We start from the raw sequence: 20946 nt of genomic DNA on the forward strand, positions 1-20946 counted from the left end.
ATGTTGGTCATACTTATTTAAGATGCAGAAGTAAATTAATTAATATTTTGAGCACCGTCTGAACACTTTTTCACTCCCAACGTCAGTTTTGGACATGCTAGTTTATGTATGTACCTGGTTTGATTTGGGAAAAATCTTGGTATGGTTAAAAGCATGTTCAGTTTTGGTTTTACTCAGGACACAAACAGTGGCATCCTGGGTGAAAGTCCTTTGTCTGTCGACCTCCAGCCTTCACAAACTCTCTCGCTCTTTATACCACGCTCTGTGCATCTAACATTGGTGCAAATGGGTTTACATCAGAGTGAGTTTAAAGTCTGATGCGTTTCATACAAACACCAAAGGGTGCCTCATGCATCAGTGTAAGATGCCTGTAGGGTCGTGACAAAGCATCACTATTTGACAACCTAAGAATTAGAATACGTTCAACGTACACATACAGTAGGTGTGGTATCAATCTTCTCTGATGGTGTCAGGGTGCATTTGTGTTTGTACGTTCCTGTGTGTCTCTCTTGTGTGTGTTTGTTGTCTGAAATTGGGCGTGGCTTCCAGGTCTCCTGCCATCACTCAAGTCTGCACACCTGCTGCTCATCTTTAATCAAACCACCTGCACTCTCTGCTGGATAAAAGCCTGGTTCAGTCTTCCACTTGTTGCCAGACTGTCCATTTACCTTATGTGGTACTCTGCTCAGGCCGACTTTGAAACTTTTGAAAAAACGTGAATATTTTCCAAGTGCACTGTTTTTGAGTCCTGTTTTTCTGTTGAGGACCTCTCCAGTTGGGGCCGCTCAGTCTGCTCTGCAACACCTACCTGCCTCACAGACCCTCCTCTCCAGCCTGAAACCTCAGCAACAAAGAACCCTCTACCGGACTGAACAACTCACTGACAATAATCTCACACTTATGTTTTCAACTAAACTCTGCCTCCTAATTTGGGTCCTTAAATCTACAGCCATTAAAACAGATACTCATTATTTTAAGACCTAAATGCCACATCGGACTTAAGAGGACTGAGTTAATAATTGCAAAGCACAACCTCGCATTAGCTGCTTTAATAAAAAAAAAATCAGTTGACACCAAACCAAATAAACTGAAGTGACAGAAGTTGGGCCTTTCACCCAAATTAAAAAAAAAAATCATGGCAGTAGTCCTCTCTGTTTGTGCCAACATAAAAACACACTTCATAGAGGAAACTGAATATTCTTCTTGCCATCACTGCATCCTGGTGCTGTGTAGCTTAGATGAACAACAGAGCACAGGATTTATGTCTCCTAAAAAGGGACGCTTTGCTAAATTTAGGTAAATGCAGCTGTTTACATTTAGGTTTAAATGTGGCATGCACAGGAATGGATGATCTGAGGAGGACATTAAGCTCTTCACACTCAGTAAGTTCTCTTTTTTTAAATTGTTCTTTAGCTCTGCTCTTTAATTAGGTCCTGCACGAATGAGCCCCTGTTATTTACTGAGGTGTATGTGGAGTGGACATTGTACTCTGCAGGTGGTATAGCCCGTTGAGAGTCTGAGATATTTAATAAGTTAGTCTTTTGAATTATATGCTATAATTTTAAAATGTATCATCTCAGTATGCACATAAAGATTTGACTTTGTGACAGATTTGTGATTTATATTTTCCTTAACTGTTTTCAATCTATATTGATAAAATTTACATTGAATGGAAACTATTATTGCTTCAGTCCATGGTGAGATGCTTTGTGATTGGACTATAATGACCTTTGACTTGACCTGGCTAATCTGTAAATCACTTTGGGCATGAAATGTGTTTTATAAATACATTTTACTGAAACTATTTTAAACATAAATTGAAAGAAAGAAAGAAAATGCGTAAATGTGCATATAAAGCATCTGCCTGCAGGTGATCACCTCTCTGGCTGCAGATGCATGGATGTGTGTTTCTCTGTAAGTGTGCGCGCTCTGCTGTCGGTCCTGTATGGCAGCAGCGGTTCACTGCAGCACAATGGAGACGTGAGAAAACAGCGCTGTGTATTTTTTTTATAAATCACACCATCGCTGTCGAGGAAATTACTTTTTCCGCTCTTTTCTCCTCCTGCAATTATCAGCTTTACCTGTTGTAGATATTTGTGCATAAGTAATGGAAGTCGCTCCAACATTTCTGTTCCTGCTGTGCGCTCTGAGCGATTCTCTGGCGGCTGCTTGGGAGTTTGAGGACACTAATTTTACCTACCTCGGTGATGAAATCGACTACAAGGATCCCTGTAAAGCTGGTACAATCAATTTTACCTCCTCTACGAATTTATTCATCTTTTGCATATTATTGTGTCTATAAATGTTTTTGGCCAATATCAACCGCTTTATATAGACCCTATCACTGTGAGCTTAAACATTTATAAAGTTAAATGTAGCCGCAATGATGTACATGGGAAGACAGTTTGCAGTTTAGTGGGCTAATAGAGATATTTGCTGATGATGATGATAATAATAATAATAATAATAACAATAATAATAATAATAATAATAATAATAATAATAATAATAACAATAATAATATACCGTAAAAATGAGAAAAAAAATCCATATTAATTAAGCTGTTTCTGCAAAAGAACTCATACTTTTACAGTCCAACTCATTTTTTCTTAATGTGCTACTGTATTTTAAGATGTTTACTTGCTATATTAGGTATACTTAACTGCTCTTGTCTTTCAGCGTGAGTGATCTTTCATATTTTGATTTTCTAGTAAAGTAAAACAAGTGTATTATAATCATGGCTGAGACAAATTACGTTACATCAACAGATCTTAAGTAATGTTTAAGTTCTAGGTGTTGGTGGAAGTATAATAGCTTACCTCACAATGAAAATACTAAAATTACAAATAAAGTCCTGTAATTTTGCTTAAGTGGAAGTAATAAATTATTAGCAGCAAATTGCATTTGCATTTGATAAATAAAAGTATTCATCAAGTGACAGAATGACCCATTTAATGCTATTTTATATAATTGCATTAATACAAATAATAATGCATTTGAGTGTATTCTGCATTTTAGTGTTTCAGTTGAGATGCAGATGATTTTAACTATGTGGTAGTTTAATGTACTGCAAAACATTATATTTTATCTTCAAAGTTCTTTAGTAACTACTGCTGTATCATAAATGTAGTTGTGAAAACACAATATTTATCTTTAAAAATGTTGTGGAGTAGAAGTATCAAATAGTTTAAAATGCATTTACTCAGGTGACCTGCAGGTACCTCACTATTCTCCTGAGGTGCAGTACTTGAGTAAATGTAATACCACATTTTTAGATGAAAGTGATCATTTGTATGTTTTGAACAAGTTAAGTTTCAAATGTTTGTCATAAAAAATAGAGATTCAATGAAACATACTGTATTGATAATATCTAGATGTACAGGTTATTGACAAGATTTCAATCATGCATCATAAATTAAATGCCAAATCTACATTAATTGTCTCCTATTTATGCCTTTGCAACGAGCCTCCTCCCATGTTCAAAAATATACAACTTTATTTTTTCCATCATCTAAAATGGCAAACAATTACTTTGGTTATTAGGGGGGCCTCCAGCTGGTCGGGGTCCCTTTTCACTTGTGACTTCTGAAACTTCCAAAACACACCACTCTTCTTCTCCGAGGCAGTTGCCTGGAGACTAGAGGTCATTGAGGCCGTGCCAGCGCAGTCCTCGGCTGGACGCCGGTGAAATCCCTCTGGCTTCAGGGCATGGGGTGCACGCTGCAGGGGTGACAGTCATTTACAGTCACCCTTTGCATGAGTGAATTCACTTCAAAGGCCGACACAGGGCCCACTATGTCTTTTCATTTGGACTTTCAAAGGTTGTTACATCACACGGCCAAATGAGGTATTTAATGGGAACGACTCTTGTGAGCCGCTCTGCTAGACTGGTACAACACGAGATCCTGATTCATACAGGAGGTCATAATAATGGAAATAACATGTTAATCCCATAGAGGGAACAAAAAACACGGCCCCAATGCGTGTGGGGTGTCACCTAGTTTCAGATGCCTAGATTTAGCACTCAGTGTTGTCTTTGACATTTATTGGAGCCAGAAAATCCAAATTTGAGCCTCAGGATTAGCTTTTGAGATTCTAATGTCTTCTGTCAACAACCAAACATTAGTCGAATTTTCTGTCTGAATTATCTGAAGTATTCGTGTAGCTACTCAAGCAATGAAATTGTAAGACTTCATGACATCCACTGGTTTCATCTTCCACTTTCTGTTTTATCACGTTGAGTCCTGCAGTATTTGGTGGTGGAAGAAGTATTTACATACACAGGAAGGCAATGCAGGCACTCTAAAAAATATAAAAAGTGAGTAAGTAAATATTAAAAAGCCTTTATTAAGGTGACTAAATGTAAATAAAAAACATGTTTCAACCACTGCAGGTCTCTGTCAGGGCTTTAAAAACATACAACAGAAGGTATGGCCCCACTTTTATGGTAGCAGGAAGTATTTAATTTAGTTTGTGATTTTGAGCTAAATTAGTTAATGAAGTTTTTGATTTATATGTGTGAAGGGTTTTACTGTAATCCAGTAATTTCTGCAGGCTTTACCTGATTTTTCCATCTATTAAAATGATATCCAGTTAGGCATTTAGCGCCTTATTCCATGTAATCGCAGCAATATGTTTGACAAAAGAAGCATAGAAAATCATTGAGTAATGATATTAATGATAATGTTGAATGTAGATCATCCTAAATCCTGTCTTACTTTGGGGTCAAAGGGCAAAATTAGTTGATGTTTGTGATCATTCTCTCTTCATGGCGATCCTTACTTTGCATTTTGTGCTTCTGTAGAAAAGAGGAAGCCTGAGATCTGAGATCTGACATCATTATGTTGTTAAATATCATCTGGGCCTCGTACAAAAGATAAGACAAATGTTTGGGAACTCCATTCTGCTAAACCTAACCACAAAACAAACATACACTGATCCTGGAGTGCACAGTAAATAATCATGATCCAGATGGTCGGTCACCAATGATTCATTTAAAAGACAACAATTTTCCTCCTATAATTATGTGACAGGCAGAGAAATATGTTTAGTTCATTTCGTAAAGCTGTTAAAACTTGTAATACTTTAGCTTATCGGCATAAGGTCATTGCTCCGATGTAGAGGACGTCACTTCTGGGTTAATGAGTTGCTGACTCGGCATGAATACGAAAACATATCCCTGCATATTGACCAAGGACTGTACTACAACAGAGCTGTGTAAATTTGGGGGGAAACACATCTATGCAGACATCATCTTAAGTACAGGCCATGTATATATAGCTCCTACAATGGTTCTTTTATTCTTTACAATGATTTGTACTATTTAAGTACTATTTACTATTCAGGTCACATCTTCATTCTTTAAAATGACACAGTAGTTGGGCAATCCTCAAATATGTTTCAGTTTGTGTGCTCTGGAGGTGTATTTGCTGATCAAACAGACACATGGAGTCCCCGTTCAAGAACTCCTTTGAGGACAGAGAAACGCACAAACAGACACAGAAAAGCTTGCAGGGAATTTTTGCTCCAGTTTGCAGGTGAAAGATTTTAAAGATAAAGTTTAAAAATCGGCTAAAATTGGTTCCTTGTGTGCAGAGCAAATAATTTGACTGAAATTCGACACACAAAGATTTCTATTTTCTTACTTACATTAATTTAAAGAAATGGTGTGACATTTTGGGAAATACATTTTCTTGCTGAGCTTTGGATAAGAGGATCAATGTAACTGTTATATTTGTTCATTTAATATTTAGCTACAGCCAAAAACTAGAAACAAGGGTAAGCAGCTAGTCTGGCTCTGTCCAAAAGTTAAAACATACATCTAAAGCTCACTAATTCCTAATTTTATATCAGTGCTGCACATAACCCTCAATAACAATTCAGCATCTTTTTACCCACTGGGTTTTGTATCACTGAAACAAATGAGATAACATGTTAACTCTTGAGCTGTAGATGAGCTGCAAAGTAAGTTTTGCAACCTAATCACCAGAAAAAAAGTTGGCGTTGTACGTTTCTGAAAACCATGGTTATGTTTACTTTGCAGTTATAATGTAGTGGATGTTGCAACTTATGTATGGTTAGGTTTAGGCACAAAAAACACTTGGTTATGGTTGAGAAAAGACCTTGTTTTTGGCTTAAAATATGCAGTGCAAAAGCAGCGCTGTCTTGGTAGGGAAAAAAAAAACTTTCGTGCAACCCACGTTTGGAGCCTAAGAAGCCGCTTGAATCACAATAATGACTTAAAACATAAGTGATTTTGTTGTTTCTTGTTCTCAGACAAAGGTCTGCAGCTCAGCAGATGTCTCACCTAGATGACACGCCATTTTATTTTATTGGTGGTTTGCAAAAAAGTAGCCTACGGTGCCATCATTTTCTTTTGGCAACTGGGCTGGGATTTTATTATTTTTATATCTATTGTGTTATCTGTTAACTCCTGTTTCAAGTCTTTAAGCTCAGCTAAGGCAACCATCTGCTGGCTAGAGCTTCAAATTGTAACAAACATATCAATTTATTGTTGTTGTTTTTTTCACAGTTTTATCTTTATGTCTGTATTGCGTATCTGCGTGTTCATCTGTTTGCCTCAGCTGCCTTTTGGGGAGATATCGCCCTCGATGAAGATGACCTCCGCATGTTCAAAGAAGCCCAAAGCAGTGACGCTGCACAGCAAACTGTCCAGACCAACCACACAGACTCAGGTGTCAAAGCACGAACACATTTACTGATCTATGAATAATTCTGTTCAAATAATGGGATGATGATGAATGCAGATTATTTTTAAAGGTAACAGTTCCACTTCCAATGAGAGCATCAGGAGTCGGAGAGCTGCGGACGGACAGAGGCTCCATCGTCGGAGGAGAGCAGCGACCTCCAGACCTGAGCGAGTGTGGCCAGATGGCATCATTCCTTATGTGATCAGTGGGAATTTCACTGGTGAGTTCTGAATCGACACAATAAATGATTTATTCTTACAGGGGAGTTGACTGCTACACACAGTCTGCATGTGTTCGCTGTCTTGTGCGGTTTTGACCTGCTGAAGCTGACAAACTGTAATTCCTTTCAGGCAGTCAGAGAGCCATTTTCCGTCAGGCGATGCGTCACTGGGAGAAACACACTTGTGTAACATTCATCGAGAGAACGACTGAAGAAAGCTACATTGTTTTTACCTACCGACCTTGTGGGTGAGTTGTGTGCTCATTAACCATTTTTTGGGGGGGGGGTGAAACTGCTGTATGTAACTGAGAGTGAAAAGATAGTTAATTGTTGAGTTTCATTCCCAGGTCATTTATTACCAACATTTTGGGCAAGGGATTTTGCCAAACTACCAACCCATAACATTGTTGTTTAATGACCTAGAAATGAGACTCAACAATCAAGTATATTTCTCCAGAGTTACGCGCGGCACCTTTACCTTTTGTTTAGTGTTATTTATTAATTTATCAACAGTCAGATTTGCACTTGAGCTTACATAATGCCTCAGCCTGTAGGCTAGTGTCTTTACTTGTGTTTTAGCCCTACTAATGTGTTTAAAAAAATGTATAGATTTTGTTTCTTCCGTGTAAGGCGTCAATTGTTTTCCATCTATTTTCATATGATGTGAAATATTTTCTTTTTTTTTTGTAAATGCATATCAGTTCCAAATAACGGTTATCGGTTTCATTAACTACTAATACTCAGAATCAGTTTTGGCCCTGAAAAAACAATATCAGTCCGTCTTTCCGTTGATACAAACAGTGCATGAGAACAGATGGGTATTCACAAACAGCAAAGAATCAGAGTCTGTTCTGCTCCAGGATGTGGATTTAAACATTGTCGCCCCATGCAGGTGTTGCTCCTACGTCGGGAGGAGAGGCGGTGGCCCTCAGGCTATCTCTATAGGGAAGAATTGTGATAAGTTTGGCATTGTGGTGCATGAGCTTGGCCATGTGATCGGCTTCTGGCATGAGCACACACGTCCGGACCGTGACGAGCATGTAAGCATCATCAGAGACAACATCCAACCAGGTACTGTGCTGAAAAGAGTGTGAAAACATGTGTGCTCACTGACCCTTCCAGATGTTCCTCCTTGCATATTGATTATGTGTATATGAATAGGACAGGAGTATAACTTCCTGAAGATGGAGCCCGGCGAGGTCGACTCACTCGGGGAGGTGTATGACTTTGGCAGCATTATGCATTACGCAAGGAATACGTTTTCCAGGTTGGCATTGTGATGCTTTTCTTTCCTAAAATGAGTTTTGTGTTAAAGCGACTGCAAAGATTTCTTCACTTTAATTTCCCAGGTGTAGTTTATTTTCAGCCCTACCCTGGTTTACATTAACAGGCCATTAAACAGCTCCACTGGGGCAATGACTGGCTCAAGAGCCTAACTGTCTCTGAGTCATTCTGTCCACCCTGCCTGAGTATTTTAACTGGCAACATACAGAGCACCAGCCTGCTTCTCTAACCAGGTCACCACTTCCTTATTTCTGTCAATCACTGATTAACCCTTTGAAACCTGGGCAACATAAAAATAAATTATCTGGAATTTAGCAAGAACTTGTGGGGGGAAAAGTACAAGAAAAATACCTAAAAATGAGCAAATAACAAAACAGAATCCAAACAAACAAAACACAGACTCCCAAAAAAGGAAAAGAAAAGAAAAAAAGACAAGAAAATAAAAAAATTCCTGAAAATTTAAAAAAAGACAAACAAATAAATAAAAAATGGTGCAGTGAAAAAAATAACAAGTAAATGAACTGAGAATTAGCACATAAAGGAAAACAAACTAACAAAAAACAGGAAAGTGGAAAACAAAAAGGAAATAACCTAAAATAATAGCACAAAAAAGAACATTTCCATGAAAAAGGGGGGGAAAAAATTTAAAAAATGGGGGGAAAAAATGTTTTTTCCAAAATTAATTTTCTAAATCTTCTCATTTCTTGCAATTTGTAGTCATTTGTAGGACATTTCTTGCCAAGTTGCTCATTGTATTTTTCCCATGTTTTAGAAAAGAATCAAACCATTTTGCTCAGCGTTCAAAGGTTTAAATGCTTGTGAAAGGTGTCTGCATGAAGCACAAAAATATAATAATAATATGGGGTTTACGGTCATGTGATCTGTGAACTGTCCCTTATCTAATGCTGCATCATCAGCGGAGCTACTACACTGACCTGGTGTTTGTCCCTTCATTCAGCTCTGCTAAACAAGCTCCATAGGAAACCTCAGGGGATTTGATCCTTTATTGTCACAGAAATGGTTTCACACTAGCCTCCTTTTCATTTCTGTCTCGTGCATGTTGTTGCCCTGTTGCTTTTCTCTGTGCTTTGGTTTTTTACCTCCATCGCCGCTTTGCCGGACTGGGTCATGGAGGCGAGCCAAGCTAAATAAAGGTCTGGCAGTTCAGGCTTTGTTGAACAATTTGGGCTGGAGTGGCCTTTTTCTCTGGCATTCAGAAGCGGGCTCCACTGAGCCGGCTGGCACTGCCGAAAGGCCCCATTCAGAGTGCTCTGTTTGCACATGCCTGTCATTCATGGGTGCATCACCATGGGAACTGTGCAAGGGTGAGCTCCAAACCCAGCGAGAGATTATCAGAATCAATAAAGTATCAAGGTGTTGAACAGGAGTCGGATTTAAATAAAAAACATCACTCTAATCTGTCTTCCTGTGGGAACTTTTTTTAAAAAATGCATTTTTCTGCACATCAGCTATGTTTTTCGTCATTAGGCTTCATGTTCTGTAATTGATTTTGTTAATTAGATTTTTTTTCATCAATCTCTGAAAACAAACTGCTCACACTTGTGATTTGTCTGAAACAGAGGCATCTTCCTAGACACCATCTTGCCTCGATATGATGTCAATGGAGTCAGACCATCTATTGGACAGAGGACCAGGCTCAGTAAAGGGGACATTGCACAAGCTCGCAAACTCTACAAGTGTGCAAGTACGCTGCATTATATGTGTAGTAACTTATGGCATTCTCAAAGTCAATAAGATATGACACACTGTGACTGAATGTGCACTGAAGCTCACACAACCAGTTAAAAACATCCTCTGTTCTTCATTCTGGGACTTAAATGTTGTTTCTCTGGTCTCTGTAATGTAATCATGTGTATGTTTTGGTGTCTGGTTGTTAAAGGGTGTGGGGACAGCCTGCAGGACAGTGCTGGAAACTTTTCTTCTCCTGGTTTTCCGAACGGCTACACAGCGTACGCTCACTGTGTCTGGAGGATTTCTGTCACTCCTGGAGAGAAGGTGCATGATGAGAAAGAAAACCAGAGTTTTTCGCATGTAATTTTTGTTGCTGTTTGCACCACAATCTGAGTGCCATCTAGTAAAATTATGAGAATGAGTAGACAGACATTTCTGGCCAATATCTCCAACACTCTGCAACTCACACTAAAATAATCCAAATTGATGAATAGTACAACAGTTAAGAGGAAAAGTATGTTTTTGAATCTGATTTGAATGTCCCTTTAGCTGTAATTGTGACAGACAAACCAGCAGTAATATAGTACACTGATGTGTATCATTACATATATTTTAATAATTGTGAAGGTTTTATTTTATTTTATTCTTGCTGTCCAGCTGTAACTTCAGTCTGCAGGTAAATGAATCAGCTTTCAGATAATCATTTTTCTTCTTAAGATTTATACAAGCAGCTTACTCCGATTAAACACACATTTCAGTCAAAGGAATTAATGTTAGCATAAAACAATAAATAACAATGACTAACATTAACAAAATTATTCTGTGATCAGTGGATAGCTAGCTCAAAGTCACACTTTTCAAACATACAAGTATACATTAAGAGGAAAACAGTGTGTTTGAATAATATTTTCAGATAGATAGATGTTAAATCTTGAAATCAAATTTTTAAGTTCTCTTTTCTATGCTTGTCTTCTGTCTTATAGATTGTTCTGAATTTTACCTCCATGGACCTCTTCAGGAGCCACTTGTGCTGGTACGACCACGTCGAGGTCCGAGATGGGTTTTGGAGAAAAGCTCCTCTTAAAGGTGTTTAACTTTCCTTTACGATGGACTTCTCCCTCTTCTGAGTATCATGTTTAAACCTTTTAACTTGTTACAGTGGCCTACTTGTGTTATATACTCAGCTGTAGGCACTTAGAAGTATTTACTGATAGACAGTGGCATTATTTTTTCATGTGCTTTGGCAGGCCGATTTTGTGGAGACACACTTCCAGATACAATCGTCTCAACCGACAGTCGACTGTGGATTGAATTCAGAAGCAGCAGCAGCTGGGTGGGCAAAGGCTTCTCAGCAGTCTATGAAGGTACAGTATTAAGGACATGCACTTTTTATATGCTAATTGCAGCAGGTTTTGCATGTTTTTTTTTTTACTGTATAGAGTAGACAACTGCAGGTAAAAATATAGGAGGTCAATCTCTGGATGAAACAAATCACTTCTCACCTCCTGTGCAGCCATCTGTGGGGGAGAGGTGAGGCGGGATAGCGGCCAGATCCAGTCCCCCAATTATCCCGATGACTACCAGTCCAACAAAGTGTGCGTGTGGAAAATCACAGTTGCAGAGGGTTTCAACGTTGGCCTCTCCTTTCAGTCATTTGAGGTAAAAGTGCTTTTGTTGTGATTGTTTGAATATACATCAAAGTACGAATTTATCTCCAGGGGAAATGGCCAAACTGGGAGAATGCTTCATAAACTCCATATTTCCTCAGGATTTAATTTTTGTTAAGTCTCCTTTTTGCTTCGTAGCCCAGGCCTTGGAAACCAAGAATCCTGTTAAAAATCACTATCATCTGCTGTACTGTGTCTTTACAAACTTCACTGTCTTTGCTCTACTGCAGATTGAGAGACATGACAGCTGTGCCTACGACTACGTAGAGGTGAGGGATGGCTGCTCAGAGAGCAGCCCGCTGCTTGGCCGTTTCTGTGGCTACAACAAACCAGACGACATGAAGAGCAGCTCCAACCAGCTCTGGCTGAAGTTCGTGTCTGACGGCTCGGTCAACAAAGCTGGGTTTTCAGCCAACTTTTTCAAAGGTGAGAAAGTCAGTTACAAAACTGTCTGCCAGAAAATAACTTCTGGTTCATTTTGCATTAGCACTTTATAATACAGCGCGTGACTTGCCATGTAATTACGTGGCACTTACGTGACACTTACAAGGTACTTTTGTGGAAGGATGTTGAAAGTTATCCCTTAAGTGCTTTATAAGTACCTGGTTCCTACATGGTACCATAGAAGGGTACTTTACAGGAAAGATGTAGGAAGTATTTTGCAAGTACTGGCTACCTACAGGGTAATTTAGAGGAAAGATGTCTGAAGTTATCTCCTAAGTTTTTTGTAAGTACGGGTTACTTTAGGGGAAAGATGTTTGAAGTTAATCTCCAAGTATTTTGTACTTACAATGTACTTTAGAGGAAAATAAATTAACTTATGCTCTAAATATTTCTTAGTACTGGGTACCAACAGGGTATGGTACAGGTTTATGGATCCAAATGATTTACAAAAATGGGACCCTGCTAATAATGCAATTCTCTGTTATATTGATAATTATTAGGACTTATTATATTTTTTGTTTTTATTCTCTAGTTATTTAACTTGTCTTTGACATCATAGGGTATATTGTTTGAACAAACAACACACCAAGGTTTTTTTCCTCTTTATTGAACATACAAATCATACAGGCATTCAGCTGGTGGACATGGAAAGGACCTCTCATACATCTAACACTACAGCAACGCACAAGGAGCAGAAGGCTTGTGTTGTCATCCAAGGACGAAAAAGTAACAAAATACAGCAATCTAACAATGTTACAGACAAATATGAAGGTGGATCAAATGTAGCTATGCTATATGGTCTGCTGGCAAGAATTTTTTCCTCCAAAAATTATAAATGAAATGTCATTAAAGTTTAACTTGTTATGTAAGTATAAATTCAAAACTGAAGCAAACAAGACCACCAGATGGGCTTCTTCTGAATAAATACTATTGTAATTTCTTAAAATCAATGCAAGTCTCCACTGTTCCCTTTTGTTGCCCTGTACCTACAGAGTACTTACCTTGTACTTACCATGTACTCACACAGTATTTACAGGGGCGCGGGCTGGATTATGGAGTATCCACTGTTCCCCATTTCTTGCCCTATTGTTAAAGTGCAGTTACACAATACTTATACAGTACCTCCACATCTTTACAGGGGTGCAGGCTGGATAGATTATCCACAGTTCCTTGTTCTTTCCTTGTACTTACATAGTAATTCAAGGGGTGCGGGCTAGATTATGGAGTATTCACTGTACCCTTTTCTTACCCTATTATTACACAATATTTATTTTGTACTTACAAAGTACTATTCCTGGAGAATCTTGAATCTCAAAAGTCTTGGTGTGTTTTGTAAACCCCCCAGAGGTCATCAGAGTACTTAAAAATATTATGGCCAGTGATTAGATTGACAGACACAATAAGTAACCGAAGTCACAGGGTGCGTTTCACTTTAAAGTAGGCTATATTGAAATATAGACAAAAACAAAAATCAAAGGCTCCCTTTTTAACCAAGAAAAAATAAATAAAGGATCACACGGTGGATACCATATAAATGCATTCAGTACATCAATAACTGTTTAAACAGTGCTTCACAACCTGAACATAACATAACATAACATAACATAACATAACATAACATAACATAACATAACATAACATAACATAACATAACATAACATAACATAACATAACATAACATAACATAACATAACATAACATAACATAACATAACATAACATAAATCCCATTTAACTGGTTGTTTGACACATAACTAAATTGCAAGGAAAGAAAATTGGCTCCAACTGTCGTAGAGTTCAGGATTCTTGCTTCGGTTTCTTCAAGCTCAACTTTGGTCCTTTATTGAAGTCACTTCAGCTAGTTTCAGTTTCAATTGTCTCAGTTTTTAGTCAAAATGACAAATGTGGGCATTGACAGTCCTGCCAGGGTGTGGAATAGGTGGTTCCCTCCTTCAGCAAAAGATGATCTCCTGCCCCTCTGGATAAGGAATTGGTCAGTGGGAGGCGCCCAGGAAGCATCCTGATCAGATGCCCGAACCACCTCCGCTGGCCCCTTATAACGTGAAGGAGCAGCGGCTCTACTTCGAGCTCTTCCCGGATGTCTGAGCTCCTCACCCTATCTTTAAAGCTGAGCCCAGCCACCCTCCGAAGGAAGCTCATCTTGGCCGCTTGTATCCGCGATCTCATTCTTTCAGTCACTACCCAGAGCTCATGAGCATAGGTGAGGATTGGATCATAGATGGACTGGTAAATCCTTCTTCACCACGACAAGCCGATGCAACTCCCACATCACTGCTGATGCCGCACCAGTCCGTCTGTCCATCTCACGCTCCGTTCTACCCTCACTCATGAACAAGACCCCAACATACTTGAACTCCTTCGCTTGGGGCAACAACTCACTCCCCACCCAGAAAATAAAACAAAAAAATATAATAAGTACAATATAACAGAGAATTGCAGTATTACAAGGATCCCATTTTTGTAAATCATTTGAATCTATAAACCTGTACCATACCCTGTAGATTCCCAGTACTAAGAAAATACTTAAGAGGATAATTTCAAACATCTTTCCCCTAAAGTACCCCGTACTTACAAAAAAATTAGGAGACAACTTTAGACATCTTTCCTCAAAATTACACTTACTTACAAAATACTTAGTAAGTATTTTGTAAAGTACCCTTCTATAGTACTCCACAGGTACCAGGTACTTATAAAACACTTAAGGGATAACTTTCAACATCTTGTCTCATAAGTGCCTTGTAAGTGTCACATAATTACATGGTAAGTCGTGGGCTGTATTATAAAGTGCTGCCAATTTTGTTTTGTTTTTTGCCAGAGATGGATGAGTGCTCCAGACCTGACAATGGTCACTGTGAGCAGCGCTGTCTGAACACGCTGGGCAGTTACAGATGTGCTTGTGACCCTGGATACGAGCTGGCAGCTGACAGACGCAGCTGTGAGAGTGAGTATAGAGCTAGTGCAGCCAGTCAGGTTCAGTCTGCCGCCACACTCGAAAGAATACACCTCTCACAGAAAACATTCGCCCAGTGCACCCATATGAACATGGTGGTGTACTTCAAGTGACATTTTGTCATTTTGGGTCATATACTTTCTGGGGGAGAGAAAATGGGAAACTGAAAACCCCTCGAGTATCAACAAGATACAAAAACAAAAAAAAACTCAGATAGACCTGAGGCCAGCCGCTGAGAAGTATCAGCTTTGACAATTAAGTCCAAAATGTTTCTGTCATCATAAATGGATGACATCTGAAAATTGCTCATGATATTTCATGTTTTCTCATGCAAGTGTTTGTGACGAACGCCTATTATGAGATTGAGGACTAATCTGTTTTGCATAGTTCAGACATAATTCTTTGGTCGTCTCTCTTCTACCACAAGAGGGCAATACTCCCTCACTGCAACTTCTTTTTGAGCCTTGACACACGATTACAGCAACAATTTTGGTCATTCTCATAGGAATTACATGTCCCTTCAGTTCAAGTTAGTGCATTCCTTGATTCTCTAAAAAGAAAGAAAAATGATTTTCTGCAGCCTTTGATAACTAGTGATTTATTCCAATACCACACTCTCCTATCACATCAACTATATTTGATTATTATTAATTCTTGACATTAACTGCCTGTAAACTAAGAGATAATTTCTTTCTGCAGTTAACAAATAATAGGCTCAGGAATTCACAAACTAACACAAATGGGTGATGTGATTTATGTCTTATTTTAATTTATGTCTGAGTGTCTCTTTTTCTCACGCTCCTACCACTAAAATCAGTGTGTTCTCCCACCACCAGCAGCTGCCTGTGGCGGCTTCATCACCAAACTGAACGGCTCCCTCACCACCCCCGGATGGCCCAAAGAATACCCACCCAACAAGAACTGTGTGTGGCAGCTGGTGGCACCCATCCAGTACCGCATCACTCTGGTGTTTGATGTTTTCGAGACTGAAGGGAACGATGTGAGTTCATAACAGTGATGTTTTTATTGAAGTCCTTCTGTAGACCTTACACCAGCAAAAAAATGTACTAAAATGATGATAATTTCACAGGCCAGTTCTTTGTCCTCTGTAGTGAGTAAAATCTTCTAGTGTTTACCATCAGGTGTGTAAGTATGATTATGTGGAGGTGCGCAGTGGGTTGAGTTCAGACTCTGAGCTTCATGGGAAGTTCTGCGGAGCGGAGAAACCTGAGGTCATCACCTCCCAGCAAAATAACATGAGGATCGAGTTCAAGTCTGACAACACGGTCTCCAAGAGGGGCTTCAAGGCTCACTTCTTCTCTGGTAAGTCATGAAGTATTTAGGAGGCGTTGAGGAAGGAAACAGTGAGAAAGAATTACATCATGTCCAGAGCTGGTACAGAAAGAAGGGCAAAACCATAACTCCACTCCAGCAACAAAGCAGGCAGCTGTCTCAGTTTCTGACACGAGAATGGAGGCAGCGTAGTTTGACTCTTTTTGATGTTTAGAAACTTTGCACAATGTAAAAATTTAGCAACATGTTTGGTGTTAAATTTTTTTTTTAAAAAAACACTCTTAATTTCACACTCAGAATCCCATTTTGGATTATTCACATTTATTCTTATTTTAATTTTTAAAGCAAGTCCAGTGTTTTTATTTTTATTACTGTGCAGAATATTTCACTGCAAAAAAATGCTGTTTAAGAAAATCATTAACATATGAGGAGCACTTAATGCCACACCAGCCTAAATTAATATTTGTTGTGCTCAATCAAAAAGCAGATAGCAAAATAATTAATTGTATTTTTGTATCTAATGACTGTCGTACTAAATGGCTTGTAAATAAAAAAAACAGATAGCCCATTTTAATATATTCTTAGGAACTTACTTATTTTAACATTAAAAGATGTTTAACGGCCAGCCTAAATTTCTATTCAGCCCAGTTGCCAGAAGAATATGTTTGCACTGTATGTTTCTGCAAACCACAAATACATTACATTTGAACATTTCAAACTTATAACAGTGTTTCTAAAGCGACTTGATGATGATGATGGCTTTATCATCTGGAGGTGGAGAGGATGTTTGATGGTGTGGCACCTTGGCTGCTACTGCAGACCACAATTCAAGACCAACAAACAAAAATGCTAGTTGATTTGTTAGCAATCATTTGCAGCTTCTTAGCTGCTAGTTGTTTTTTTATTAACACATCACACTGATTCCTTAGCTGTGTTTGAGCAATGGATCCTGGGTGTTTTTCATCGACACATCATAACATTTTCCAGCCGCATTTGTGCCACCAAAAGTGTTTGTTTTAAGGCAAAACATGATGATTTCCTAACTATAACCTAATAGGATTTGTGCCTAAACCTATCAATACCTTCTTCTTGTTGAGGAACGTAGGTTCAACATACTTGCTACAAAATAATGTATAAATGAAACCCATATGTGGTTAGTAGAAACATACATTTTTCTTGCAATTTGGTTTTTTAATTGAGTATTTGTTCCCTGGTGACAGCTTGAAACCACGTCTACATTAATGTGGATACGTGAAAATACAAGTTGTGGATATTTGAAAACCCTCCATTGTGTTCTGTAGACGGGGAGAGCTGTGCTTTTCGAAACCACTAACACAAGGCTCTCACCCAAGAGATGTTTTGCTGAGAGATGAACCAGAGATGTGGCTCTTACGACTTCATACTGCAGATTCTTCCTCCTCTAGTTACACAGAAAGCCTTTGTATCCACACTCAGCAGCAGATCTGTTAAAATGTTAACTCAATATGTTCTGCGAGTTCCATTATTGTGACGCATTCACATGTTGTGCAAAAGAATTTTTAACTAAAATTACGTCAACATTTCAACAGATATAGATGAGTGCTCCAAAGAAAACGGAGGCTGCCAGCATGAGTGTGTGAACACCTTCGGGAGTTACAGTTGTCAATGCCGCAGCGGCTTCATGCTGCATGATAACAAGCACGACTGCAAGGAAGGTACAGTTTCTGCTGTTCACTCATATGCTTTATTTAAAGGGTCACTTCACCCAAATTACAGAAAGTCTGAATAAAATTTGTTATTTTGATTTGGGATTTTGATTTCTTCACCTATTTCATCCAGTCCTTTGCGTTTATCTTTTCTGCTGTGGGGTTGGCCATTTGAACAGGAGCCAGCCTCAAGTGGCCATTAAAGGAACTGCAATTTAGGTCACTTCTGAATTGGCTTCATTTTTCAAACCAGCGGATGCTTCTTGGAAATTGCTCATAGCACTTATAATCTCTGGGTCCCATGGTTTTTCCAGGATGTTTAAAAAACATTTACTTTCATTTCCCTTTACTTTTAACAGATGCTCATATAAAGAACAATACCCCAGGCCACTTCTGTTAAAGAGAGGGAAATGATGTGACCGCACAGTGATGCAGCCTTATTGTTTTGTTCTGATATGGTATTTTGCTTTGTTCTTTAGCGGGCTGTGATCATGCTTTGAACACTGTGGCAGGCACAATGAGCAGCCCCAACTGGCCTGACAGGTATCCCAGCAAGAAGGCCTGCACCTGGTCTCTGTCCACGACTCCAGGCCATCGCATCAAACTCGTACGTCAATGGATGTTTGTTTGTTTGTTTTTCATTTAAACTCTATGTCATGACTTAAAAAGCAACTTATCAAGGTCATTCATAGCTTTTAAAAATGACTTTCAGGTTTTCAATGAGATCGACATGGAGGCTCATCTGGAGTGCACTTATGACCATCTGGAGATTTATGACGGCCGAGACACACGCGCCCCGAGTCTCGGACGCTTCTGTGGCACCAAAAAGCCTTCTCCAGTCATCTCCAGTGGCAACAAAATGTTCCTGCGCTTTTTTTCAGACAACTCGGTGCAGAAGAGAGGCTTTGAGGCCTCATACAGAGCAGGTGGGCAAAACAGCCAAAGAAAAGCCTGAAAAATAAGTACAATGGCACTCTGGAGGAAGAATAGAATACCGAAAACGTGACATTTTAACTACTGGTTTGTTTTCCGCCGTGTTTAGAAAGCTGCATTCTTTCCTCACTTTTACGAGTTCCTCTTTTTGACCCTTTAATTTTGTGGTTGTGAATTCCCAGAATGTGGAGGAAGTCTGAAAGCCGAGGTCAAGACAAAAGATCTCTACTCTCATGCCCAGTTTGGAGATAACAACTACCCCAGTGGCTCCGACTGTCTGTGGGTGGTCTCTGCTGAGAAGGGCTACGGAGTGGAGATCATCTTCCAAGTGTTTGAGATCGAGGAGGAGGCAGACTGTGGATATGATTACGTGGAGTTGTATGACGGTGCTGACATCAAGTCTCCGAGGCTGGGACGATATTGTGGATCTGGGGTAAGGCTAAAAATATTAGTCTGTTGTAGTAAACACTGTTTGAATTATCTCCCAAAAACCTTATAATTTTGTCTTTTCCTTTTCCTCAGGCCCCAGAGGAAGTCTACTCAGCTGGGGATGCCATCGTTTTAAAGTTTCACTCAGACGACAGCATCAATAAAAAAGGCTTTCATGTACGCTACACAAGCACAAAGTTCCAGGACACGCTACACGCAAGCAAGTGACTCTGAAACTACCCCAAACCTAAATGGAGGCTTCACCCCTAGCATTTGGTCGGACACACCCATCTCCAGGCGAGGAGTGTATGCATGGATTGACACCACAAACACCAACCCACATACTTTACATTCACATCTGTTAGACAGAGTGAAGCCATGCAGACAAAATTGCATCTTTACTCTTCCTCATTATATAGCTGTGTAGGATGAAAGGCGAGGACTATAGTTTGCAGTGATTATTTTTGAGTAATTTCACTCATGCTGCCTGTAATGAGCTGATTATGTCATAGTGTATATGTGCTGAGATTTAAAATGTATATATTGTGATATAGTTTTCTTTTTTTTAATCATTTTATCAATTGTGTCACTTTTTTACTGTTTGGGGTTGAAAGTTCACTTTTAATTATTGTAATGCACTTTGTTGTATTATATTACTGGACAAATGCACATTATAATAATAATGAGACTGGAGGACGAAACAAAATCTAAGCTCAGTTTTTGCCTGAAATCAGACCTGGTCTGTTATTTAATTTTTTTCTGATCTGCCTTTGATTTGCTAGAGTGAAGTTTTTTAGTTCCCTTGCAGTACATTTACATTTTGAGTGGTGTTGCTGTGCTTTAAATTCTCTTGCAACACTCATGATAATGGATGAAATTAGCACCACATTCCTCATGCTATCTTATATTTTCCCTTTACATCTCAGACTATAATCTCATCAGTTCTAATATGGACCTTAAAGGGACAGTTCAATCTAAAAGTAAAAAAAAACAAACATATTTTTCCTCTCACCTGTAGTGCTATTCATCAATCTAAATTGTTCTGAGTGAGTTGCCAAGTGTAGGAGATATCAGCCATAGAGATGTCTGACTGACCTCTCTCTCTTCTCTCAATATAATGGCCCCAGATGTCACTCAGCATGTAGCACGCTAAAAAGAAAAGTAACATCTAAAAAAACCCAGAGCAATGCACAATAATCCAGAGTTTTTGTGAGCATTTTCATGTAGGAGGTTTTTTTCTTTTTTTTTTCTTTTTTTTTTACTGAACCACACCCAACCCACATCACTGTGCAGAAAGAAGTGTGCATCTACTCATAGATGAGAGGCTTGTGACAGTGCAAGATGTAAACACTAATTGCATCTTCCTTGGCTGAGCTGTAATATTAGGTAGTTAAGTGGTACTAGGTGAACTATCAGAAAATGCACGCTTACTTCTGCAGGGTGAAATGGTTGGTGGGTGTAGTTCGGTGGAGGGAAAATAGTTCCTTCATAAAACTGCTCGCAACAAAGTCTTTTAATGTCAGACTGAAGAGGGAAACAGAGTGTAACAAGTTGACCCGTCTGTCTTGCCTCAGGTGTGATCATGTGACCTTTTGAGGACAGTTATTCTTAAATAGTGA

The 20946-nt window shown here is 39.0% G+C and overlaps 1 protein-coding gene across 4 annotated transcripts; it reads left to right on the top strand.

Moving 5' to 3' along the window:
• The first annotated feature begins 1199 nt into the window (after nt 1-1199).
• On the top strand, nt 1200-20893 carry LOC121959616 (bone morphogenetic protein 1-like). 4 transcript variants are annotated; one of them, XM_088071251.1, is made up of 20 exons: nt 1200-1382; nt 6585-6695; nt 6781-6930; nt 7061-7178; nt 7823-8001; nt 8092-8197; nt 9795-9919; nt 10115-10230; nt 10890-10992; nt 11154-11270; nt 11420-11565; nt 11804-11999; nt 14853-14978; nt 15824-15987; nt 16130-16310; nt 17849-17974; nt 18445-18572; nt 18678-18891; nt 19081-19331; nt 19421-20893. In XM_088071251.1, exons 2-20 carry the CDS (start codon nt 6629-6631, stop codon nt 19553-19555), a joined length of 2748 nt encoding a protein of 915 aa, XP_087927377.1. In that variant the 5' UTR covers nt 1200-1382; nt 6585-6628; the 3' UTR covers nt 19556-20893. The 4 variants fall into 4 exon arrangements, with proteins under 4 accessions (XP_087927377.1, XP_087927376.1, XP_042364958.1 ...); XM_088071250.1 differs by lacking the exon at nt 1200-1382 and adding an exon at nt 1942-2240 and having other exon boundaries at nt 6768-6930; XM_042509024.2 differs by lacking the exon at nt 1200-1382 and adding an exon at nt 1942-2240.
• The last annotated feature ends 53 nt before the right edge of the window (nt 20894-20946 follow it).

Source organism: Plectropomus leopardus, chromosome 20 (assembly GCF_026936395.1).
Source record: "Plectropomus leopardus strain MGB_pleo_1.0 chromosome 20, ASM2693639v1, whole genome shotgun sequence".
NCBI lineage: Eukaryota > Metazoa > Chordata > Actinopteri > Perciformes > Serranidae > Plectropomus > Plectropomus leopardus.